Here is a 27,625-nt window from a genome sequence, read left to right on the forward strand (position 1 = left end):
GTGACTTACTCCTCTTACCTCTGGTAAGACTCCTTTGTAGCCACAGCTGCCCTGACGGAAAGCGGGGCTGCCAGTGGTAATAGTGAAAGTAAAAAAGTATTTGCAGAGAATGTACCTGTTTGAGCGAAAAAGTCTGATTTGTGTTCAATGACGCCATAAACTGTGTGAATCAAAACATAAAATCCTGTGAAAATCATGATAAAGGTGAAACTCGGAAATATCGTTCAAAAGTTAATTTATTTAGTTGAAATGTGAAACTAATATATGATATAGACTCATTACATGCAAAGTGAGATATATATAGTATACCCTTTATTTGTTATAATTTTGATGATCATGGCTTACAGTCCATTTTCACAATATTCTAATTTTCTGAGATTTTTAATTTGGGGTTTTTACAAGCTGAGCCAGAATAATCAAAATGATAACAAATAAAGGCTTTACAGATCTCACTTTGCATGTAATGAGTCTCATATCAGTTTCACAGTTCAAGATGAATGACAGAAATGAACGCACTTTTTAACGATATTCTAGTTTTCCCAGTTTCACCTGGATTTACAAAGAAAATGGCATGAAAATACAGAAAATCCCAATTATTTGAAAGAACAAGATGCACGAGATGATCTGCACCCACTTTATAGATCAAAGCGAAGCATTTGCCGCTAAAATATTTACTCACAGAAAAAGCAACAATTATTTTTACTCAAGTAAGACTACAAATATTTTTTTTCTGTAGTAGTGCAGAGCTTTGTAGTTCCGGATTATGTTTTTGACTGTTGGAGCATTTACGAGCACAGCAGAAGTTGTTTTACTTCATTGTTCGCACTCAAAGGCCTCCAGCTCGTAGCTACCCCCCAAGGCCCAAGGCATTATGGGTCATGTGCAAGTAGTGAATGTACTCGAGTAAATGTAACTGAGTACTACCCGCCTCTGCAGACACATACACACACCCTACGTGTTTTTAGTTGTGGGGAAAAGAGAGTACTTGAAGGAAACTCACGCAGACAAGGGGAGAACACGGCAAGATGTCATAGCTTTGTTACTGTGGGCACATTTTTATTTTCTTGGTTTCCTTTTCTGTCCAAAGACAAGCAAACAACAGCTCAATTTGCTTTTGGTGAATGATTATGAGAGATGATTGTTTTGTATGTTTGACTCTCAAACAAAATTTCGCCACATTTGGCAGAAGTATCGCCGCTGCCATTCCCACAGTTGCTCAAGCTTTAGACTAAAAGCTTTTGCAATGTTGGTTTGATTGTTTAATGCAGGGGTGCCCAAACTTTTTCTCTCCGAGGGCCAAAATGAAAAAGTGCCTAAGGGTCGCGGGCCAATCACGGCGATGTCAGCGTGAGACACATATAACTGTAAATAAAAATAGTTACTTTATTTTCTTTTTTGGTATACATTTGTATTTAATTCTATCTATGCAAATAGTATGCTACAAAAGCCAAGTTTTAGTAGAACAAAATCAATTATTGTAACAATATATAGTGCAACAACTCCACCTGTACCTGCACTACCTACGGTGACTTTACCTCATTCATTTCTTTAAGTCAAAGAAAATGCCATATTAGACCAATTTGAAAGTGTCAGTTCAGCATAAATTCTTTTATAAGTCATATATGTCAACGACCTTTCAAAATAAAATGTAGAAAAAGTTGGGAAGTTGATGCTGCGACACTCTATGACTGACAAACACCAAGACACCAGAACAGTGTTTCCTTAACTTTGCTAAAGGAGTGAAACAGCGCCCCCAATTTGACGCTGGTGGCCAAAAAGTGTACTGCATCTATATTTGCCATTGAGAATGAATGGGAGAGAGTTAGTATTAACCAGTAGGTCACTCGCTGGTGGGCCAACCTAATTGTTCCACGGGCCCCACTTTGGGCACCCCTGGTTTAATGTTTAACTCACACTGTCAACTTTTATTTATTTTTGTCTTAGGAACGTCTCCTCCTGTCGGTGCTTCCACGCCACGTCGCCATGGAGATGAAGGCGGACATCAACGCCAAACAGGAAGACATGATGTTCCACAAGATCTACATCCAAAAACACGACAATGTCAGGTATGAGGCCATGAAAATAAATTAAACTACTCCATACGCCTTTATAACTGCGAGGAGAAATGAATGGAAAGATCTTTAGCTGTTAGAGACATGGGTTTGGGGAAGGAGCAGATGGAGCTTAAGATGTGGATGAATAGGATTACTGCTTAAGAGTGACAGCTGTTTTAAAGATATACAGATTCATCTACAGTGGAGGGATTGTGAAATATCAATCGGAAGGTGCTGAGATTCAAGCTGAGAAAATATAGTATTCCTTTGCTAGCAGGGGCGGACTGGCCATATGTCCATTCTGGAAGAGCACAGAGGGGCCACTGGCTCTAGGGCCACCAGTCCCGCCTCAACTGAGCTGTACCCAAATCTAAAAGCTAAAAAGAAAAGCATCAAAATAGCGAGAAAAAGAGGATGAAAACAAAACAAAAATGTGCTGGAAAAGCAACAAAAAAGTGAGAAAAATATGGACAAAAAAAACACAAAAACGTGAGAAAAACACAAACAAAAAGTGATAGAAACAATAATGAAAAAAACTACAAAAATGGGACAAAAATGACGTGACAAAAAGTTATCATCACTTTTGTAGGTCTTAGCTTTCAAATGAGGCGTTACATTGTTGCTCTCCAGTCGAGAAGCTTTTAGATTTGGGTAAAGCCCAGCATTTAAAAAACATGAATCTAAAAGGAATTCCGTGGAGCATGGTGTGCCACAAGGTTCAATTTTGGGACCATTATTATTTACATTAATGATTTTGCTTCTGTTTCTACGACCACCTTTCCTGTTCTTTTTGCTGATGATAAAAATAAAAAAATAAATAAAAATAAAAAGTCGACCTGGGGAAAATGCACTCGGTTAAGGCGGTGGTTAGAGGTTATAATATGTATTTGTGGAAGTCCGCCCCTGTTTGCTAGTAGTAGTTTTCATAAGCTCGCATACATCCAGGTTGGAAAACACTGGCCCCTAGAAGAGATTAATGGATGCCGTGAAAACATTACTCATTTTCTGTCATCATCAACACAGTTTATCAGGTGTATTGACTTACATTAGCCTTTTTTAATCTGCTCTGAATTGAGCGCCGTGGACAGGAGCTCAAAATGAATCGACAGTTTGTGGATAAATGGGCCTGCGCTGCTCTGATAAACGAACGCTCTGTTTTCCCTCTTCTCGGTCGTCTGGTGTTGAGCGACGATTCGTGTTTGTACAGTTTATTGTCTCTGCACTTTTCACCACAGTCAAGCACATTTGTTTTTCATAAGTAAACGTAAGGTTGCGTTAAAGTGTTTTATGCTTGTGATTTATTTGACTGGGACAGATACGAAAACATAGACTGACCATAACCAAAGTGTGACCGTAGTTCTCGTAGCAGAATTTGCAGCACATGTTAAAGAGGGATGAGAGGACAGTGACCTTTACAGACACAGAACTGCACAAAAACAAAAGACAGAGACGCAACATGAGCACAGTGCTGCTTCTGCTGCTGCTGCACATCTGTGATTTTGCGCATTTTTTGAAGAGGCCAAATCCTGTCAATAATGTGAATACGACGGGGAACAGTTTCCACACATTGGTAAAAGGCACCTTGCTGTCGACACTCTGGTTTTGTTTTAAGTTAAAGGGGGGGTATTATGCAAAATCGACGTTTTCAAGCTTCACATCATGTTATTATGTCATTCCCTCATTAAAAACATGCCTGAAGTGTTGCCTTGGCACATTCACGTATTTTTGAGTCATCTGTAAAAACTCTGATGGCGGCCATTTTAGGGATAGGTTTGCCCGAGTCCTCCTAGGAACGCCCCCACCTCCTGGAGACGCCTCCGAGCTTTTGTCACCAGTGTGGAGGGGGCGTGTCAAAAAGGTTTCAGAGGTTCTTAAAGAGACAGAGGCCTATTTCAAGACATTCACTACAGCCATTTTGAGAGAGCAATTTTATACAAGGCAGTTATTCTAATTTACTGCATTTACAGACCAACAGAAGGTTTGGTCATCATTGTAGTGTGATATAGACTGGTGCTGTGTGATTGAAAAAAGCATAATACCCCCTCTTTAAGAAGTGCTATCAAAAGTTACTTAGTACTTCCCGCATCTGAGTAGTACTTAGTAAGTAGGTTTGAGTCAGTATTTGTCGTAGCTGCTGAACAGATCTCAAACAGTAGAACCGCTGTCTGCCTCTGCGGTTGTTTTAAAAGGAAAAAACATGATGTTTTAATTTTAATTGTCATAAAGAAATGTGTAATCTCAAAGAAGAGCTCCGTCCCTCTGATGCGGCACAGCGCGTTCCATCGTCTCATTGTCCTTAATGAACGGGTAGTTAAGTGTATCACTCGTCCCGCTGTGAAAGCCGTACAGTCCGCTGCTTTGGGAAAATGTCACGGAAATGTCAGAGTGATCAGAGAAAGGACAGAATAGCAAAATGGCTTCACTGCAGATTTAAAGGTGGACTGTGATTCCCTCTGCGTATTGTAATCTGTGTGGAAACATAAGAAATACTGTAGTAGGCCACTGTTTGATCACATTTTCATTTGTTATCGCCTTTTATAGTTGGAACAATCATGCAAAATTAATGTTTTGTTCGAAATCTGGCATGATTTACACACACAACTATCTGCTTGTAAATGTTGACCTCGTGTGCTCCGTTTTGTTGACTTTTTGTGCCCTTTCCTTCGGCTCTCAGTGCTTTCACGGCTAGCTGACTCAGACCTTATGCAAGCTGGCTCCAGGAGGACTGTTTTTTTTTTTCTCCAAAGAGTGAGAGAGAGAGAGAGAGAGAGAGAGAGAGAAAGTGTTGCATAAATGACTTTGTTTTGTAATTAAAGAACAACAGTAACGCATGTGAGGACGTCATGGCCGTGATGGGGTTTGTTATGAGCAGTTACATAAGAGCTGCTGAACGCTCAACAACATACAAGAGTCAGGGCCTTTGCAATAAGCCTCTGTAAGTTCTGCAGTCGGCCATTGTTCAACGTCCCCCGCACACCAGTGGGGCTGACCGACAAAGATGTGACTGCGGATACGGTTCAGATAAGGTTAAGATCAATACTGTCCCATAAATCAACTTCCCTGCCGTTTACCACCTGTAAGATGTGCTTTACTCACACAGATATTACACATTATTTTCAGAAACTACAGGGTCTTAGCCATGGGCGTCGGACTGTAAAGGGTACTGAGTACTGAGTACCCAGGGCCCAATGCAGGGTGGGGGCCCTCAAAAGTGCTGCAAAAAGCGTTCTGTATTGTACTTTCTAAATTTCCTTATCACTGATACTATAAATCAGTGTTGAGTCCTCGCCTCAAGTGGAGGACAAGTATCTCGGGGTCTTGTTCACGAGTGAGGGGCGGATGGAGCGTGAGATGGACAGACGGATCGGTGCGGCGTCAGCAGTGATGCGGTCGCTGTACCGGTCTGTCGTGGTGAAGAGGGAGCTGAGTCGGAGGGCAAAGCTCTCGATTTACCGATCGATCTACGTTCCCGCCCTCACCTATGGTCATTGGTCATGAGATTTGGGTTATGACCGAAAGGACAAGATCGCGAATACAAGCGGCCGAAATGAGTTTCCTTCGCAGGGTGGCTGAGCGCACCCTTTGAGATCGGGTGAGGAGCTCAGTTACCCGGGAGGAGCTCGGAGTAGAGTCGCTGCTCCTTCACGTCGAAAGGAGCCAGCTGAGGTGGCTCGGGCATCTGTTCCGGATACCTCCTGGTCGCCGGGGAGGTGTTCCAGGCATGTCCTAGTTGGACAAGGCCTCGGGGAAGACCCAGGGCACGCTGGTGGGACTATGTCTCCGAACTGGCCTGGTGTCGCCTCGGGGTCCCCCCAGAACAGCTGGAAAAGGTGTGTGTGGACCGGGAAGTTTGGGCATCTCTGCTGAGACTGCAGAAAATGGATGGATGATACTATAAATATCAAACACAACAGCTGAAATACAATGGTTGCTAGACAGAATTTTGCTCAAACAATAATGATGGATGAATCTCAGGGCTCTGACACCCCTTTAAAAATAGCAAACAAACCAACAAACAAACCATGAACTAAGTATCCATGTGTTTGTATATGAAAGTCGACCTGGTTAGGCTATATATAATTAAGTTATAATAGAAAATAAATGAACTGCACTGTCAAATTGTCAGTGTAATGTGGTTAAAGAACGTAAAATATGAGCGGGGTCCACCAAGATAGTTTGTACCCAGGGCCCAGAATTTGGTGCTACGCCCCTGATCTTAGCTTTCAAATGAGGCGCAACAAAAGAAGACGAAAAGGTTCCACAAAAACGTTTCATATGCGACAATGCGACAAAAAAGTTTTGATCAGTTTTGTAGGTCTGCATTGTTTTCTCCATTCTAGGGCTGTCCCCGACTAAAGATTTTCTTGGTCGACCAAAAACAGGGGGGGGGCAGGAGCCATTGCACTTTCACAAGTCGTAGCTAAAAAGAAAATGTATGGATTTGAAAAATGATCATTAATATCAGTCACTGGGTCCATGATTTCTCTGTACAAAAATGTCCTCAAAAATATAATCATTTTTCCTCTATATAACAGTATAGGCCTTTAGAACGCTGTGATGTCACCTGAAACCCATAGAAGCAGCGTAAACACGCGTTCATGAGTAAAAAGAGAGATTAATCTCACCTTTAATCTCAGATTCCAGCTCCCTGCCTCACTCCTGCATCTGCTGCTGTACATGTGCTGTCCTATCTAGAGTTGTATTAATGATCTTTTTCTTTGACAGCTCTGGTTTCAAAGTGCTTTATTGTCCCTTTAGAGAAATTTGACCCATCCTACAATGTGGCAGGAGCCGCCTGCAGCCACAGATCTATAACATACTGCAACACGTTCTACTTCACTTCAAATCTGTGAAGGCTCCATAGTAACGAGGATCAAATTGGCAGCAAATATTGACCCCCTTTAAAAGCCTATGTATCCCCGGGCCCGGATCGAAACTTGGATTTTCTTTCTGTGAGGCATGACCGTTCCTTATCCAGGCATCAGTGAACCACAAGTCGCTGTCTTCCATTGTTGTAATGTAAAAGCAGCTCAAGGTTGGACACCGCTGGTATACATGCTGTTCTATAAAATAACAATGCGCCCAGCAAGTCGTTCTTGGAAAAATACTGACATTCCTCGGATCACCTCTCGCTGTCTCATTTCACCTGTGTCCCCTGATAAATTCAATCTACTGCCGATGGAATAGGCCTGTTCTTGAGAGCACGAGAGCCATTGTACAAAACTGAACCCAATCCTACAACAAATCTAATCCAACAAAGAACCTGACCCACCTGTTGATGTTGCAGGACACGCATTAGCAGTGGTTCAAGAATATAAATATTTAGGGGTCATTATTGATTCTAAACTCACATTTAAATCCCAAGCCAAAAAGGTAACAAATAAAATAAATTTTACATTGGGAACTTTTCGACAAATACGTACTTTAGCGCCATGATTATGTCACACATTCGCTACTGTCTGACAACATGGAGTCAAACAAGTAAAACAACACTACAGTCAATGGAGAGAGTTTAAAAGCATCACTCAAGGTTTTGGATCAAAAGCATAACTCTTACCATCATTGCCATGTTCTCTCAAAATATAATGTTTTTAGTTGGGAGAATATGATACGGTTTCACGACATTGTACAGGTTTATAGAATCCTGCATGGACTGGCCCCGCCCTCTCTGCAGGAATTCATCCACCTGACAGACAGTGTGGGCACACGAGCCCAAAGCAGAGGAGACTGTGCTGTTCCTTTCAGGAAAACATCTTTTGGTCAGTTGAGCTTTTCAGTGAGGGCGGCTCACACCTGGAACATCAGGAACATCCCAACACTGAGAACCTTCACTAGATCAGTAAAACTTTGGCTCCTGGACAGTCAAACCCGCAGTCACAGTGTGAACATGTAGGCTGTTTACCAATAGTGTTTAAAATCTCTTATTTTTCTGTGTCGTTTTGTTTATAATGTCTTTTTCCTAACCATTTTATCTTGTCCTTTGTTCATGTCTGTTGTGCTTGCTGTTCTGAAGACAGCAACCTGCCCTGGGACCACAGATGAAAATTATCCATTGTGAATAACTCTGGCATATTTACATGTGGACTTTGAGGACTCATGTTAATTAATATGCACTGTCCCATCTTAAATAGATAAATAAATATAAATCCTCATCCCTCTCTGTTTTCGTCATAAGAGGGACCTCTTGCTCTCGATAAAATGTACCGTAAACACCAGAGAGAGTATGAGACTATGTATCTGTTATGTCATACTGTTACTATTACTACTAAGAGTCTGTTGTAATCTTGTTTATACTTTTTTCATTTCAATGTATTTTGCAGGGAGTGAGTAGTATATGATGGCCTTTCGTTTTGTTTAACATTTTTGTTTAATTGTCTCTATATGCATACAATAAAATAATGAATATTCTCTTGCTTATTTGTGCTTTGCAGTATCCTGTTTGCTGATATCGAGGGCTTCACGAGTCTGGCGTCCCAGTGCACGGCGCAGGAGCTGGTCATGACACTCAACGAACTCTTCGCCAGGTTCGACAAACTCGCAGCGGTAAGACGCACACGGAATACACAGTGGCTTTAATACTGCGTGGATTGTGAAGGCGAGACACGGCAGGTGAAAACATTGGATTTTTCACACAGTAAAAAAGAGCAAACACCCCTCCGAAAGCTTGTTTTCAATCTTACTGTATATAACGTGTCATTCCCACTAATGCCTGTAGAGGGAGCTCCTGGTCTGTAACCCCTCACTGTCTTTTCTTCACATAAACCTCATTTGAAAATATCAGTGTGAACAAATGAAAGCTTTTAGCCTCATGTTTTAGAGATAATGTTCTCTCTAAAACATGCTAACTCTAACATATGGGTTCGTTTAGCCATTTGAATTTTCTCTCAAATGTTAATGCTCCGGCACATGCATTTCAAATATAATCTTAATTGCAATTCAACCTGGAGAGACTCAGGCTGAAACAAAAGCAGCAATTGCAAAGCTCTATTGGCATGCATGATTATAAGCTTTGAAGACAATGGTGTTGTGAATGGGTGTTTAATGCATGAGCAGGTTAGATGAGCGTTAGCGATGTCTCCCACCGGAGCCTGGACTCTGGCGGGGGAATGGATGGTTGGAGGAGGGTGAATGAGCGACGGGAGAATCAAAAGGGGCAGAGGCAGTGACGGGGCGGAGGTGGGTTCCAACCAGTGTTGGGAAAGCTCATTTTCTACATGAACTAGTTCAAAGTTCAGTTCACAAATTTCAAAATGAACTAGTTTGTTCATAGTTCATAATTGTTTATAGTAAATAGTTCCAAATATTAACTACTTCATAGTTCTTTTGTTTTTGCTGCGAGCTATTATTGAGGCATGAAAACGGGTCAGGGGTGAAATAGGTGAGAAGTATATTTCCCTCTCAGGGAAATATTTTTATATTCCATATCTTAAAGCAACAATCTGAAGTATTTTGAGATGCATTTTTGCCAACCTTGGGAGAGCTGGAGAAAGTTGACTTCAGCCATGAGTCAAAAATATTATGGCCTCCTCACTTAGTGTTAAAGCTATTTCATGTCAGCCTGTCACTGTTTTCAGAGTGGATTTCGGGTATCTTTGCTAATCATATTTTATTTTATTATTATTTATTTTTTAAGTTTAATTGGTAAATTCTTAGTGGAAAATGAAGCTATAGATATTCAATTGCATTTGTGTTGAATTGGTAAATTGATCAGGTGAACAAGATTGCTTTAGGAGCTAATTTGTGGTTAAAAAACTCCACATTGTGTCTTTATGTAAATGAGTGGCACCGCGGAGCAGAGTTTGGAGCGACAAACGTTACACAAGGGAAACTCGCTTCTTAACTTCACACTGTGGCTGCTACCCCGCTGGTTACCAGTGTGCCAGGGCCTGTGCCAGAGCCATAAACAGCAGAGTTCACCCCCACAGAACTGGAAACAGTCGGGCCGCAGGCGCGTGGGCGGAGCGGCGGGGTTTTATAATTATATTCACTGATATAAGAAATCTAGCACCATATTGAAAGAACATAAATAGAACGGGAATGCCGTTCACAGACACCAGAATGAACGCGTTCATCAGGCAGTCATCCAGTGCGTTCAGTTCACGTTCACCCAAAATATGAACGCGTTCATGAACTTTCGTTCAATGAACGCGTTCAGGTACATCACTGGTTCCAACACAGCTGGCAAATGGATGAGCTTGTGAAGAAGAATTATAGAGGATTATAGAGTCCTGTCAAAATGAAGGCCTTACAGGTCAGTGAAAAGCATTGCCATTGTTTCAAGTAATGCTTGAATTATCTTTTATGTCATTAATTCATTTTTTTACTATACAAAAAGTATGGGGGTTCCTAAACTTTTTTGACTGGGACCGCAAAAATTGACACATAAACAGTTTGAGACCCCCATTGTATCTTGTGCTACTTTAGGGGAGAAAAACATTTTAAAATCAAGTTTATGTATATCTAGACTATGTATTTTTAATATTTGAATGGATTTCACTAATGATATGCTGTTTTGCACTAAAAACTATGCTAGAAACAGTATCGTCTTTCTTTTTTTTTTTTTTCTGGGGACACCAGCCAAGGCCTGGCGACCTCTAGAGGGGTCTCAACCCCCACTTTGGGAACCGCTGGTCTGAGGCACATTCAGCTGCATGTTTTGATGACATTTTCTGTATTTATTTTTTCCGTTTTACACAATTATTTTGCCCGTCGAAAATCCAAATTTTACTCCATTCTTCGGCTCATTCTAATGTTTCCACATTTTTACGACTGATAATCAAATGTAGTTTAAATATCATTTTGACAACAAAGTATGACCTAATCGACAATATTAGCACTGCCTCCTCACTGAAAGTACACATAGCATTTCTGTCTCTTACACATGAATTTCCTCACCATTAGTGCGGCTCTGAACGGCAGCATGTGGGAGCGTCGGTAAATACCCTGTTTGTTTTTCCTGCCGATAAATCTGACCAAAGGGGAAACTCATGATCTCCACCTGAGAGGCTCTCCGCAGTGAAGCATTCTGGGAAAACCGCACAAAACAGGCATTGTGTTGAGAGTGGCCCTTCAGAGTCTCTGTTTATTCCTATGGGCCACATCTGGGCTCATTGTAGCGCATTAGGAACAGCATGTGTAATTGTTTTGATGCTTGAATATTGAGCGGAGCTTTGTTTTTGAAGCTCACGGGCGAAATACAGACAACAGCAGCAGGTGATGGTGCAGTGTCTCCCTGCTTTAATGAATCAAAACATTAACATTAACAGGGTGCTTACATTCTTAAATGTATTTGTGAGGTTTTGATACAATCTGAAGTGAGTTTTACACTTCACAACTGCTATAGTCTGCTAAGCTGCACATGCATATCCCGGGGTTTGCTTGTGTTTGTCTTATTAGTTCATCAATCATTCTACATAAATACCTCCTGTACGGCAAAAACACAAATGTAGATCTATTTTAAGTGTTTATTGTAGTGATGTGCCGAACGTGTCGAGGCTTCGAAGCCTGTGCCGAGTAATCTAGAGGAGTGTTTATTGAAGCGCGTATCGATGCGTGTGTTGATCACGTGTGTGGCGGCGTTCGAAGCCTCGGGAAGTGGCCGGTACCACGTGACTGATTCAGGAAATGATTTGCGGGTTTGGAGCGCGATTCAAAACAAAAGCGACAGTGACACTTTGTGTATTTGGGTTGGACATAAACAAAGTAACACAAGCATATTTTCCATCACAACTCTATAAATTCGCAAATTTAGTCTTTCAGCCCCAACCATTTATTGTAAGCACTCAGCATGTTGTACACGCTCATGGACTTGTCCCTTTTTAAATCCAGATTAAAGACTCATCTTTTCAAACTTGCTTTTAATACTTAGAGCAAACTGAATTGTGTCCAGGTTGTTTTTTTTAATTGTTTTTATCTTTCTGTGAAGCACTTTGGTCCTCCTGGTGTAGTTGTAAAGTACTACATAAATAAACTTTTACTGATTGATACATTTCTTGTCCACATGATGGCGTAGTGGAGCAAATAAAGCACCTTGATGCTTCGAACCATGTGTGATGCCATTGGCTGTGAGGCTTCAATGCTTCATGGGGCTTCATCTAGTTTATTGTTTTGGTTCATTGGTTAAGATTATCATTTACACTCCGTTGTTTTGTGTTAGTCACCTTTTCCTTTGTTTCCACCTGGGACGTGTTTGGGGAGGGGCCGCCCCAAACATTTCCTCCACTTATACTTTTCTCTAGTGATGTCGCTGATGATGTCATCAACACATCACCACCTGTTTGTTTAAAGAATTATTAGGTCTTATCCGGTTATTGTTTTTGAATTTCTGAAATGACGTTAAGTTTCCTATTACTGTTTGTGCAGTTGTGTGTGTATCGCAACCAGAAGATACGGTCATTGTATTGTTTTAGGCAGGTGTGTGCTGCTTTTGGGGAGGACAATGAGAGAGCCATGTCGTGATGAGATGTTAACTGTTAAAAGTTTGGTCCCACTGTGAATACATTTCCACTTATTATTATTTTGCCACTTTTTGCCACTCACTGCTGCACCGCCTCACATTGCTTTTCACTCACACTGCAATACAGTAATACAAGTAATCAAGAAATAAGTAAAACATTGAGCAGGTGAGTGAAAAATCTGCCTGTGGAGCAAGTATCGGTAACGCTGTATCATAAGAGAACATGATTTAATGCATATTTCATGGAAAACGATGCATGACTTCCTCACGACTTCATTATGAAAATAGTTGAAATAACATGAGTTCATCAGTAAATACAGTTAAGATAAGAAAAGATAAGATAAGCCTTTATTGATCTCTTAATGGAGAAATGTACTTGTTACATTCAGCTCTTAGAAACACTCAGGGTGCGCAATTAGGCAGGAAATGTGAGAAAAATAAACATAAAAATAATTAAATGGTAAAATAGTGGTATCTTATGTATAATGACTACCAAGGACTTTGTGGGGACAAAAGTATAAAGAGTAAATAATTAAGTGAACAGACTGTGACAGAAAATGTTAAAGTCAGTATAAGCAGTGCAGGTTTACATCATAGTGCAAGTGGTTGATAAAGTGATGTAAATACAGGGATGATTGTGTGTATTCTGCAAAGGGGTTATTGCACATGTTGCTTTACAGTCTTATTGCACAGTCTGACAGCAGTGGGGATGAAGGACCTGCTCCTTCTTGCACTGGGGGTGTCTCAGTCTGCCACTGAAAGAGCTGCTCAGCTCCTCTACAGTCCCGTGCAGTGGGTGGGAGGTGTTGTCCATGATGGAGGTGAGCTTGGCTAACGCCCTCCTGTCCCTCACCTCCTCCACAGAGTCCAGGGGGCAGCCCAGGACAGAGCTGGCCCTCCTGACCAGCTTGTTCAGTCTGTTCTTGTCCCGCTCTGTGCTGCCCGGGGCCCATAGTGGAGCGTAGTGGAGCAGAGGCTACCACAGAGTCATAAAAAGAGGACCTCAGTCTCCTCAGAAGGTGGAGGCGACTTTGGCCCTTCTTGTACAGGGCGTTGGTGTTGTGTAATGATCAACCTCTTAACTCCCGCCTTAATCAGGCGTATTTTCTCCAGTTCGGCATTACCCAAATCTAAAAGGTGTGACGCCTCATTTGAAAGCGAAGACCTACAAAACTGATCAGAACTGATCTTTTTCCTTGCCGTGTTGTCGCCACTGTTTTTCATGTTCTTTTTCATCTCATTTCTCACTTAGACGTGCAAAAATACTTAATCCACCAGCAGTCACATTTTAAAAACTCAAATTAGGGTGAAATATTGTTACATGCTGCGACATACCAACCTTTGATTATAAAACGTTGCTATTTAACCCCTTAACTCCCACCTGGACCGAGCACATTTTCTCCAGTTTGGCTTTACCCCAGTCCAAAAGCTTCTGGAAAAAAGCTGTGAAAATAGTAACCAAACTTACGAAAACAATGATGGAAATGTGACAAAAAGTGAGAAAACATTGACAAAAAAAGTGACGAAAAATGTATGAAAATGTGACAAAAATGTAACAAAAATGTCACAAGAAATTGACCAAAAAAATGACCAAAATGTAACAAAAATGTGATAAAAAATGTGTCAAAAAATGTGATAAAAAATGTGTCAAAAAATGACCAAAAAAATGTGACAAAAAAAATTACAAAAATGTGATAAAAATGTAATAAAAAATTGATGAAAAAATGACAAAAAAGTGACAAAAAATGACAAAAAAAATGGCAAAAAAAGTTACAAAAATGAGTTGAATACCCAACAAAAAAATAATGGAAAAAAAAATCTGATGACGTGAGGAAAAAGATCCTCTCGGTTCAGGCGGGAGTTAAGAGGTTAAGCCTGGAAATGAAAAGTCACCACAATCTCCAATCTCTACGCATTAACTTTCAACAGGCGACTGACGACCAGATCATCAGTAACTATGAGAAATGCTTTAGAGAGTAGCTTTAGGTAATGAAAGCTTTAAGTGGATCTGCTTCCTCAAATCCAAGTCAAGTCCACAGAGACCAGGCTGGTCCTTACAAAGAGTCTGCTTGACTGTTCCCCGAGGGCCGCACCTTTAAAATGCCAAATGATTCATGCTCTGACTTAATCAAGAGGACCCCTTTTTCACAAACGCTCTACCATTTTTAGCTGTTTTTTTTTTTTTTTGTCTGTAAGCCCCTGACCCAATGTTCTTTTTGCCTCATAATTTACTGGTGAAAAACAAGCCATTATCTTTCACAAATAAATCAGCAAATGAAGCAAATAGGCTCATACTGCACATACTTCTGCAGGCCTTATCTGCAGTTTGTGTTTGTTTGTGCTGGTGTTTCTTTCTTTTTTTTTTATGTCTGTGTAATAATATGCATATTCTTATATTCCAGGAGAACCACTGTCTGCGCATTAAGATCCTGGGGGACTGTTACTACTGTGTGTCGGGGCTCCCAGAGGCCAGAGCGGACCACGCCCACTGCTGTGTTGAGATGGGGGTGGACATGATAGAGGCCATATCGTAAGTACTAGGTGACGGCGCCAACATAGAGATGGAGCGGGACAAATACATAATACCAAGAGAAAAATAATAGTCTTTCTGGAATGTGCTATTGGGAAGAGATTACACTGATGTCGCCACAAAAGAAAGGGTTAGTTTAGTTAAGTTTATTGAAAGGACAGTGTGCAGTTACATTAAAAAAGATGGCTGCACCAGATTTAGCACCATGCTCATTTCCATGTGTAGTCCTACACAATTAAAGCAGTACTAAGTAACTTGTTTACCTTAATAAATCCTTTCCGTAGTCCCTCTGGGGGTAATACAAGTGTTACTATGATGATTGGGGGGTCTTTCATCTCCCCCTGGTGTCTCCAGAGCACCAATACACACTAATGGAATCACGAAGAAGAAGCTAACAGGCTAATGGGCAAAGCTAACTGCGGGCTAGCACCACTATAACAGTATTTAACAGCCAAATTTGAGTGAAAAAAATGATCTCCATTGTGTAATTGAATGCACAATATCCCTCTCTCCCTTTGTCTTTTCTGTCAGCGTAGTATTTACTCTCACGGACAATTAATAAGTTTAAAAAATTGCTTATGGCTTCGAAGGGCAAGAGTTACTTAGTACTGCTTTAAACTTACATAACAAAAGGCAATTTCCAACTACAAGTGCAATATACAAGTACAAAGTGCCAGTTACAAAGTGCAATGTTGGCAAGTTTCAAGTCATAAAGTGCAGAATTATCGAGTGCAACAGTTTTTTCCAGTGTCTATAAACGCATAAAACACATTATACAGTCTAGTGGGCATCGGAGGATACCTGCGAGGGCAACATCCGATGGCCATGAACGCTTTTATATTTTACGTAATCTTGAAATAAGTTACATTGTTTGTCTAATTTCAATAAATCTGTCCATTCTGCAAGATAGCTACACTACAATTAAGATTAAAGAACTACAACAGTTTTATTTCAAGTAAGTCAAGATTTTTTTTTTTTTAATGCAGTTCTTTTATCTTAATTTAACTGTAGATATCGTAGATATAGGAATGACTTAGGATGAGGGACAGCATTGAACTATGGGAACAGTCATTGAAATTGTACCCAAGGATTTATACATGAGAAAGAAATATTTAGCAGAACATTTAATATCATCAATGAAAAAGTTTTGTAGCAAACTCTTTAACACCTTGCCTTCTTGTCTCTCCTCTTCAGGCTGGTGCGGGAGGTGACCGGGGTGAACGTGAACATGCGTGTGGGGATCCACAGTGGCAGAGTGCACTGTGGGGTGCTGGGACTCAGGAAGTGGCAGTTCGACGTCTGGTCCAATGACGTGACTTTAGCCAATCAGATGGAGGCGGGAGGCAAAGCTGGGTGTGTCTCTGTTTCTGCATTCAGTCAACATATTAACAATTTCTAATGGTGTAAAAAAGAACACAAAATCTTAATTTAGCTTTACTGCTGAATTTCACACTCAATCCCGAGCGTTAATTAGAAACAGATGTGACTTGAAACTGTGTTTTGAAATGTAATTTTGTCTCTAGTTTAATAATGTTTGTAGAGACCAAGGTATTCAGATGTCACTCTATTGGGTTGCACAATCAATTGCACTTGAAACAAAATTGCAGATTAAATGGATCAATGTTCATATAACAAAGACAGCAATTATTAAAAACTGCATTATATATTTTCTCTGTGTTATGCTTGACATCTATGAACATCTTAACTCCTGCCTGAACCGAGAGGATCTTTTTCCTCGCGTCATCAGATTTTTTTTCCGTCATTTTTTTGTTGGATATTCAACTCATTTTTGTAGCTTTTTTTTAATCATTTTTTGTCACATTTTTGTCATTTTTTCGTCAATTTTTTATCATATTTTTGTCACATTTTTGTCATTTTTTTGTCATTTTTTGTCAAATTTGTGTCATTTTTTGTCACATTTTTATCACATTTTTGTCACGTTTTTTGTCATTTTTTTGTCCATTTTTTGTCCATTTCTTGTGACATTTTTGCCACTTTTTCATCAATTCTTCGTCACTTTTTGCCAATGTTTTCTCGCTTTTTTGTCACATTTCCATTATTGTTTTCGTCTCAGTTTTGTTGCTATTTTTCCAGAAGCTTTTGGACTGGGGTAAAGCCAAAATGGAGAAAATGTGCTCGGTTCACGTGGGAGTTAAGGGGTTATGACAGCTTCATTATTTCTGCTTTTGTCTGCTTTTTCATGTCTGTAGTCTTGAATGATTTAAGAAAACTGATAACATCTTGTTTTTATCACATTAATTGCAATCTCAATGCCTACTAGTAAAAGGTATTTTCCATATATTCTGCATGTGACTAAAGTTGTGACTAAATGTTTCTTAATACATTACCTAATATTATTTACAACCATTATTTACTGTGCACTTTGACAAACGCTTTTTTTTAACCTACAGGGTCACTACTTTTTTACTTACAGTATATTAGTAATATTTTTGAAAGGAACATTACTCTTACAAGGTGTGTCTTTCCCGCAGGCGTATCCACATCACGAAGGCCACTCTGAACTACCTGAACGGAGATTACGACGTGGAGCCGGGCACAGGAGGAGAGAGGAACGCGTATCTGAAAAAGCACAGCATCGAAACCTTCCTCATCGTGGGCTGCAGCCAGAAGAGGGTACGTTTTTATTTTCTGTTTTTTTTAGGCTTTACCTGTTAGAATACCATGTCCTCATAAAAGACTGTGTTTTGTTTCATTCATGTGTGTTTCCATTATTCCGTTTGCTGAGGCTACGTCTTACAGAAAAGGTGTAAACAAGGGGGATGTGTAGCTTGTTTTTTTTAAAAGATATTGTCACAACTTGGTCTTCATTGTTTTTACCCACATCACACTGATATAAATGGACATACCATCTTTGACCTCCAAAAGCCACCAGGCTAAGATAAATGTCAAATTATGACTCAACCAGGTCTTAAAAGATTCCAAAACAGACAAAGACTGGTCTAAACTATATGTATATTAGATCTGTCTAAACAAGGAAAACACACCTAAATGCACCGACTAAATGCATTACGAAAGCATGTATCAAATCATCTTTAATTAAAATAAAGTCTAAAGAGTCACTATCCATTCTCAAAAGCTTTACTGAGTCTGTACCACAAGAGGGCAGCATTTTGGGAAAGTGTCAAGTAAACGTTCATTCAGCTCATGATTTTATTACTTGAGTAAAAGTACAAATACTCCTGGTCAAAAATGTCTTCAAGGAAAGTAAAAAGTACTTTGCTAAATTATTACTTAAAAAAAAAAAAACTGTAAAGAATTTGCTTGTAGAAAATAATATATAATATATAAGAACTAGAAAGTAAAATGAAGTAGAAAGTGCAAATAATTTGAAATAAGTGTAATGACAAACCTACAAATATTTCTTGTGACAAGACAGTGACATTGTCAGAGTCACTGACTGTTCTTTAGTAAAGCCTTTAAAAGCACTCAGCTAGTTTTATACCTTTATACCTTTTTATAAGGTCGTAAAATAGAATAGTAGTGGAGTAAAAGTATGGTCCTCTTTACATAAGTAGTGTGCTTAACTATATTATGTACATATACATAGTCACTGACCACTTCTGGATATGACACAATTTCAGAGATATTAAAGTATGAATTAGGCTAAACCTTTTATTTGAAATACTTCAAACATACTTCAACATTCTGTGGAATTTTTCATTGTCCTTGAGGTCACTTTTAATAATCACTTCCAGACCCGGTGGGAAATACAATAGTATAATTTTTTTGAAATATTCAAATGGAACAGTACTTTCATGGCTTGTAATTAATGTTCACATTTAGGTCAGAGGTTGTGGTCATAAGGGGATGGTGATGGTGAAAAGACTCTGGGGGCACACAGAGATAATGTCAGGCTGAAGGTTTAGAGAAATAGAGGACATTTTCAAGTCAAAAATGCCTCTGACTCATAAGAACAGCTTCTACAATAGTTTAGTCACACCTGCTCAGAGCTGCTCAGACCAGGGGGTGGAGCCTGTCTCCTCCCACTGCAGACTGAGGTTTCATGTTTGTAGAAGTGAATCTAACACAGTCATTCTCACCGAGTGCAGAGATGGCGCAGAGAGCACTCAGTGCAGACGCCTTAACCTGTCCAATCTGTTTGGAAACACTGAAGGATCCAGCGACTCTTCCCTGTGGACACAGCTACTGCATGGACTGTATTCAAACCAACTGGGACCAAGCGGTGAAGTACAGCTGTCCTCAATGCAGAGAGATATTCACTCCCAGGCCTGTCCTGTCCAAAAACACAATGTTAGCCAATCTAGTGAAGGAGCTGAAGACGACAGGGCTCATAGCGCCCCCTGCTGACCACTGCTATGCCGGTCCTGGAGATGTGAGCTGTGATGTGTGCACTGGGAGGAAGCTAAAGGCGGTCAGTTCCTGTCTGCAGTGTTTGGTCTCTTACTGTGAGACCCACCTCCAGCCTCATCGAAATATTGCAGGACTACAGAGACACCAGCTGGTGGCGCCCTCTGACAAGCTCCAGGAAAACCTCTGCTCTGAGCACAATGAGCTGAAGAAGTTGTTCTGCCGCACAGACCAGCAGATCATCTGCCTTCTCTGCTCTGTGGACCAGCACCAGGGCCATGACACAGTGTCCTCTGCAGCAGAGAGGGCTCACAGGCAGAAACAGCTGGAGGCCAAGAGGGCTCTGCTGCAACAAAACCTCCAGCACAAAGAGACGGAGCAGGAGAGGCTCCGACAGGAGGCCCAGGACATCAGCCGCTCTGCCCAGACAGCAGTGCAGCGCAGTGGGGACAGCTTCAGAGAGACGGCCCTTCTCCTGGAGAAGAGACGCTCTGAAGTGGAGCAGCAGATCCGCTCTGAGGAGCAGATCCAACTGAAACAAGCCCAAGAGCTTCAGGACCAACTGCAGCGGGACGTCACTGAGCTGAAGAGGAGCATCTCTGAGCTGGACACACTGTCCCTCACACCGGACCACTACCAGTTTCTCCTGCTCTGCCCCTCACTGTCCACAGACTCAGAGAAGACCGAGTCCAGGCTCCAGACCAGACCAAGGACAGACTTTGAGGATGTGACCAGAGCTGTGTCAGCGCTGAGGGACCAACTACAGCTCAGTCTGAGAGAGTTTAACATGTCTGAGCCCCGCTCCAGAGAGGACTTCCTCAGGTATGCAAGTGACGTCACACTGGACCCAAACACAGCACACAGACAAGTGTCTCTGTCTGATGGAAACAGAAGAGCAACATTTATGCATGAAAAGCAGAGTTATCCTGATCACCCGGACAGATTTGATAAATACCGTCAGGTCCTGAGTACAGAGGGTCTGACAGGCCGCTGTTACTGGGAGGTGGAGTGGAGCGGGAAGAACTGGGTTCGTATTGCATTGTCATACAGGGATATAAAGAGACGTGGACACGGATATGAATGTGGATTGGGATACAATGATAAATCCTGGGCTTTATGTTGTGAAGAAAACAGTTGCTCATTTGGTTTTAATGGATCTTGGTCTCAGGTCCCAGGTCCAATTTCAGACAGAATCGGGGTTTACCTGGACCACAGTGCAGGGGCTCTGTCCTTTTACAGTGTTGAGGACAAAACCATGAGCCTCCTCCACAGCGTCCAGACCACCTTCACTCAGCCACTGTTTGCTGGAGTCAGGTTTTGTGTCTATGGAGAAACTGTTAATTTCCTTAAACTCAAATAAATCCATTATTTGTGGTCGTTTTGCTGAGGTCGGGAGTAAAAGGTTCTGTCTGATCTTGAGTCTTATTGAGTTTTATCACTGAGTTTGTGGTTTGAAATATGTCGATTTATGCAAAACACATGTAGGTTAAAACCAAACTGTGTCAATATGAGACTTTACTTCAACTTTCATCAGAGGTGGTTAGTGGGAAAAGTTCAGATTGTCTCTATTGACAGTGATTTTTATGATGGTTCTTTTCATAATATAGTTTTTTTCTTTGTATTTGGGTTCAGTAAACAGTAAAGTGTTGATTTCTTTGCTCTCGCTACAGTAGATTCTCTGTTTTTTCTGCACATAATAAATACAAATCTTCATGATTTGTTCAGACATGACTTTCTTTCACTTGTTCCTCGTCCTAATAAAACACTCACATTTCTGGTCTAAAAGGTGAATCCTGCTGCTGTTTTGTTGAATGAGACTCTTTCTCTCAGAGCTGGGTCTGGACTCTACACAGAAACACTGTAGTTGCTGTTTATCGACGCTGCAGCAGTGCATTGTGGGTGATGTGTATCAGCTCGTGTCATAGGCGGCTGTTTCCACGGCGACAGAAGAGGCCTGAACTCTGACCCCAAGAGGATCCACTGCACAGATGTCAATGCTCCACTGGTTTACACCTATAGTCCACAAACATCAGCCTCCAGAGAAATGAGCTCCTTTACCGGTTAAAGGTGAATCAGTGATAATCGGTTTCAGTCTTGGTTTGTTCTCTCCTGGTTTACACCGTTTGCTTTACTCTATATTCACTTAGTCTGAACTTGAGTGACTTAAATATATTGTACATTTGTAGTTTTCTTTAGTCCACGGCTTTAAACTGGAGTGACTTTATTGTGAATCACCTGTGGCTCGTCTTTGTGTCCCTCCTCTGCACTCGCCTCGTCCCGTGTTGTCGCTCGGTTTGTGACGAGGTCAGATTAGCTCGACCAGACTTTCCTGTTTCTCTGGTTTCCCTGTAATTATCGAGACGTGACAAACGAACAAGAGTTAGTTTTGAACTCTATAACACACTCTTCCCCACATTGTTAGACGACTTTGATCATCTCTGATGTTTATAATAATAGGTCGGTTCTTGTCTAGTAATTTTAAAGTTGTTTTTCTATTTTGCAAATTCTTATTGACAATGTTGGCCTGAAAGGGTTTAAAGTGCACTTAAAGGGACAGGGAAGAGGAAACAAAACAATTACAACAAATACACTAAATACAGCAGAGAAATGTTGTGGCCTCTTGAAATTTTCATTACTATTAATTCTTTCTCTGATGCTTTGTTTATTTGAAAAACAAAAATATAAAAGAGATCTTACTGTTTCAATTTGTTTCCTAAAGACGTCCCACTTCATTCATCGTGTTCTTTACCTAAACGTCTCTGTTAGTCTGCGGTAATTTGTGCAACGTAAATGTATAATTGATCAGCATGAAGCTTAGTACAAACACACACGTAGCCGACTGTTTGTGATGCATGAATTACATTTCTAAATCCAGAATGAATGTCATTTTGTAAAGAAATCTGCAGTTTATTAAAATGTTTAATGTTCAGTGTCAAGCTATTTGTTTGTCTAAATCTGGTCCTGGCTCCAAATCGTTTTTTTCTCCTCTGAAGGCAGTTTGCTTTGACGTTTGTGCCAGTTTTTCTTCCTCATGACTCAGACGTTTAACCAAAAATCAGGCTACAACTTCATTTGAAATATTTCAAATCACAACTGTCCTCAAGCTCACGTTCATATAATAAGCTAGTTAGGACATTAATGCATATGTGAAAATAATTTATCAACAAACTCCAGGAAATCAAAAACCTCTGACACATAAGAACAGCTTCTACAATAGTTTAAAGTCAGTCCTGCTGAGAGCTGCTCAGACCAGGGGGTGGAGCCTGTCTCCTCCCACTGCAGACTGAGGTTTCATGTTTGTAAAAGGGCAACTAACGCAGTCATTCTCACCGAGTGCAGAGATGGCGCAGAGAGCACTCAGTGCAGACGCCTTAACCTGTCCAATCTGTTTGGAAACACTGAAGGATCCAGTGACTCTTCCCTGTGGACACAGCTACTGCATGGACTGTATTCAAACCAACTGGAACCAAGAGGTGAAGTACAGCTGTCCTCAATGCAGAGAGATATTCACTCCCAGGCCTGTCCTGTTCAAAAACACAGTGTTAGCCAATCTAGTGGAGGAGCTGAAGACGACAGGGCTCATAGCGCCCCCTGCTGACCACTGCTATGCCGGTCCTGGAGATGTGAGCTGTGATGTGTGCACTGGGAGGAAGCTAAAGGCGGTCAGTTCCTGTCTGCAGTGTTTGGTCTCTTACTGTGAGACCCACCTCCAGCCTCATCGAAATGTTGCAGTGCTACAGAGACACCAGCTGGTGGCGCCCTCTGACAAGCTCCAGGAAAACCTCTGCTCTGAGCACAATGAGCTGAAGAAGTTGTTCTGCCGCACAGACCAGCAGATCATCTGCCTTCTCTGCTCTATGGACCAGCACCAGGGCCACCACACAGTGACCTCTGCAGCAGAGAGAGCTCACAGGCAGAAACAGCTGGAGGCCAAGAGGGCTCTGCCTCAACAAAACCTCCAGCACAAAGAGACAGAGCAGGAGAGGCTCCAACAGGAGGTCCAGGACATCAGCCGCTCTGCCCAGACAGCAGTGCAGCGCAGTGGGGACAGCTTCAGAGAGATGGCCCTTCTCCTGGAGAAGAGACGCTCTGAAGTGGAGCAGCAGATCCGCTCTGAGGAGCAGATCCAACTGAAACAAGTCCAAGAGCTTCAGGACCAACTGCAGCGGGACGTCACTGAGCTGAAGAGGAGCATCTCTGAGCTGGACACACTGTCCCTCACACCGGACCACAACCAGTTTCTCCTGCTCTGCCCCTCACTGTCCACAGACTCAGAGAAGACCGAGTCCAGGCTCCAGACCAGACCAAGGACAGACTTTGAGGATGTGACCAGAGCTGTGTCAGCGCTGAGGGACCAACTACAGCTCAGTCTGAGAGAGTTTAACATGTCTGAGCCCCGCTCCAGAGAGGACTTCCTCAGGTATGCAAGTGACGTCACACTGGACCCAAACACAGCAAACAAACAAGTGTCTCTGTCTGATGGAAACAGAAGAGCAACATTTGTGCCTAAAGAGCAGAGTTATCCTGATCACCTGGACAGATTTGATTTTTATGTACAGGTCCTGAGTACAGAGGGTCTGACGGGCCGCTGTTACTGGGAGGTGGAGTGGAGCTCGAAGTACGTGATTCGTATAGCAGTGTCATACAGGGATATAAAGAGAAGTGGAAACAGCAATGAATGTGTATTTGGAAACAATGATAAATCCTGGGCTTTACGTTGTGAGAAAAACAGTTACTCATTTTGGTTTAATGGAGTTGAGTCTAAGGTCTCAGGTCCAGTTTCAGGCAGAATCGGGGTTTACCTGGACCACAGTGCAGGGGCTCTGTCCTTTTACAGTGTTAAGGACAAAACCATGAGCCTCCTCCACAGAGTCCAGACCACCTTCACTCAGCCACTGTTTGCTGGAGTCTGGCCTTGTTATTATGGAGACACTGCTCATTTCCTTAAACTCAAATAAATCTGTGGTTGTTTTGCTGAGGTCGGGAGTTAAAGGTCCTGTCTAATCTTGTACATGAGTGTTATTGAGTGAGTTTCTGGCTTGAAATATGTCGATTTATGCAAAACCCATGTAGGTTAAAACCAAACTGTGCTCAATATGAGACTTTACTTGAACATTCATTAGAGGTGGTGTTGTGACAAGTTTAGTTAAAGTTAAGCTAGTAACCAAGCCGGCGCCTTTCTGCCCGGCTCCCTGGCTCCCTGCTGGGTGACCAGACTGGTTTCTTCCTGTACCCCAGACAGAAAATAGGCCAAGGTGGGCCATCTTCTGAAGCATCACAAAAGATCCTGGGCAAGGTCGTTTCGCACCTAAAAGACAATAGGCCCGCATGGCCCGTCTCCTCAACATGACAAAGATCTCCTTCTGTCTCCAAACGCCACCCTGATGCATTACCATGCAAAGCGCCGTTTGGTGGCCTGCAACTGTATTACCATTTCTATTTGTATTCATTGCATTGTGTAATAAACTTCACATCTTGACTAGACAAACATCTCTTAAGCTTTATTAAGCAAGAAAATCCACAACAGTGGTTAGTGGGAAAAGTTCTGATTGTCTCTATTGACAGTGACTTTTTAAGATTGTTCTTTTCATAATATTGTTTTTCCTTTGTATTTTTGGTTCAGTAAACAGTAAAGTATTGATTCTTTGCTCTTGCTACAGTAGATTCTGTTTGTTCTGCAACATAATAAGTAAAAAGCTTCATGATTTGTTCGTACATGACTTTCTTTCACTTGTTCCTCATCTTAATAAAACACACACTCACATTTCTGGTTCAAAAGGTGAATCCTGCTGCTGTTTTATCGAATAAATGAACTGAAGTGTATGAACAAATTCATGTGGAACAAAGTTTAAATCATGAATGATTTACTATATTTTACAACAGACAAATAAGAGTCGTAAATATATAACCTGTCATGTGAAAGATATTATTTTTCTACTAGGTTTAAAATATAAACTGTCAGGGCAATAAAATAAAATGGACAATTTTTACAGCGGTATGTTTATATTTTTTCCATCTAACTCCCCTTTACTTCCTTCAAACACAGGTGAATGAACTGCACATTGTTTATTCGTCTGATTCAGAAACAATGAAGCCGACACCTGCTTTTCCTCAATCTTACTTTGTTTTGTTTTTGTTTTGTTGCAGAAAGAGGAGAAAGCCATGATCGCCAAAATGAACCGTCAGAGGACGAACTCGGTGACGCACAACAGCGGACACTGGACGGACCGGCCGTTTTACAACCACCTCGGAGGAAACCAGATCTCCAAAGAAATGAAGAGGATGGTGAGGACATGCTTTTATTCACAAAGTTTAACAGGAAGGAAAGAAATCTCCAGGTGGAAAACTGATGACTGTTTATCAGTGATTCTCTCCACAGACTAAATACTAAAGAAACCACATCAAAACATCGGCATTTGATATATTTAGTAATAATAAATTAAGCTCAGAAAGTTTAAGGTGAGATGCTGCAAAACAAAACAAAAAGATACATTTTCAGGTTTTGGGCCAAATTGATTGATAATCATTTTGGCTTTTTCCCTTTAACCTCTGAACCTGAACCAAGGATGAAAACGCAACAAAAACGTGACAAAAACACAACAAAAAAGTGACCAAAAAAAGCAACAAAGAAAAACAAAAAACACGGCAAAAACGCTTCAAATAACATCCATCCATCCATTTTCCTCCGCTTTATCCGGGGCCGGGTCGCGGAGGCAGCAGTCTCAGCAGAGATGCCCAAACTTCCCGATCCACACACACCTCCTCCAGCTCTTCTGGGCGGACCCCGAGGCGACACCAGGCCAGCTCGGAGACATAGTCCCACCACCGTGTCCTGAGTCTTCCACGAGGCCTTGTCCCACTAGGACATGCCTGGAACACCTCCCGCGGTAGGAGGCCAGGAGGAAATAACATGAATGTACAAATGTAAACACATTTTTAAGATTTGTGCCTTGAACTACAGGCCATTTGAACTCATAAAATGTCTTTATATCTGTATGAAAACAATGAATAGTATATTTGTGATGTGATCCCATTATAGTGAATAGGACTAAAGACATGAGGCTCTTTTTAAACATCTGATCACACAGAAATATTACATTTACTGTGGATTTTCTTTAGTAATTCTTTTCTGAAATTAATATTTTTTTTATTACACAATGAGGGCTTATTTTAAATACAAAAATATCTTCATTTTGCCTGGACAAATAGTGACATATTCTAATTAGGTGTAAAATAGTTTTTGACCTTTTATCTGTTGTTATTTCAGCAACAGATTCAGATATTCATCTATTTTTGGGAAGAAGAAATACAAAATCAGGACCAAAACAAGGCCAAAACTGAAGAAAATTGCGTTTGTTTTGGCCTGTGATGGAGCGGCTCAGCTCCGTCCACATGGTTTGACTGTTTGCCTGAGTGTCACTAATGGCCGATGAGAGAGCGCAGGTGACAAAACGGGAGACTGTTTATGTGCAACTAAACAGTGCAGCGTCGAACAACATTATGCAACTGTTTTGGTGATAATATGGCGATTCTTCCCGAGTGTTTTTCTTCACACATAAAGTCCTTTTAACAATCACACACAGCTTCAACAAAGCCTGACAGACTCTCAGACTGAGAGCAAAGTTTAGGCGGATTTTATGCTTTTATGATTTTATGATTTGTCAAATGACCCAACAGACCCTGGTTTCAGTCCTAAAGTCCATGTGATAAACTGTGTACAACTTAGGCCCGTAAAATCTGTGCTCACGCTTCCAGTTGATAAGTCAAAAGTCAAATCCAGGTTAATGCTTTATGACATTATCGAACACAAACAGAGTCAACATTGTGTTTCTCTATTTAATGCAAACTCTACAATATTAAACTGTCGTAAAAATACATTGCATGGGTTTCTATGTGTATACTACACAAGGACCGTGACGTCGCCCGGCATGGTGCAGCCGGGGCCCCACCCTGGAGCCAGACCTGGGGTTGGGCCCCGAACGCGAGCGTCTGGTGGCCGGACGGGGCCCAGCCGGGCACAGCCCGAAGGGATGACGTGGGCCCGCCCTCCTGTGGACTCACCACCCGCAGAGGGATCCGTAGGGGTCGGGTGCAGAGAGGACTGGGTGGCAGTCGAGGCCGGGTGCCTCGACGACCTGGTCCGCATGCGCAGCCTCTGGCGTTCGGGACATGGAACGTCACTTCGCTGGGGGGAAGGAGCCCGAGCTTGTGCGGGAGGTTGAGAGATACCGGCTAGATATAGTCGGGCTCACCTCC

General features: G+C 41.5%; 2 protein-coding genes across 2 annotated transcripts in view; both read left to right on the top strand.

Annotated features, from left to right (window-relative positions):
- The window catches only part of LOC306968093 (adenylate cyclase type 5-like), a 112,673-nt gene that overhangs the window by 72,688 nt on the left and 12,360 nt on the right, over window positions 1–27,625 (top strand). Inside the window, exons 3-8 of the mRNA XM_079563380.1 lie at window positions 1,945–2,066; window positions 8,486–8,597; window positions 14,913–15,040; window positions 16,235–16,393; window positions 17,533–17,674; window positions 25,517–25,654. Coding sequence (XP_079419506.1) covers window positions 1,945–2,066; window positions 8,486–8,597; window positions 14,913–15,040; window positions 16,235–16,393; window positions 17,533–17,674; window positions 25,517–25,654 — 801 coding nt within the window. The remainder of the gene's footprint in view (window positions 1–1,944; window positions 2,067–8,485; window positions 8,598–14,912; window positions 15,041–16,234; window positions 16,394–17,532; window positions 17,675–25,516; window positions 25,655–27,625) is intronic.
- Window positions 19,105–24,327, top strand: LOC306968326 (uncharacterized protein; the record flags this gene model as incomplete). Its single annotated transcript, XM_079563669.1, has 2 exons — window positions 19,105–20,678; window positions 22,690–24,327. Exons 1-2 carry the CDS (start codon window positions 19,113–19,115, stop codon window positions 24,325–24,327), a joined length of 3,204 nt encoding a protein of 1,067 aa, XP_079419795.1. The 5' UTR covers window positions 19,105–19,112.

This window comes from Gobius niger (assembly GCF_951799975.1).
Source record: "Gobius niger genome assembly, chromosome: 9".
NCBI classification, from domain to species: Eukaryota; Metazoa; Chordata; class Actinopteri; order Gobiiformes; family Gobiidae; genus Gobius; species Gobius niger.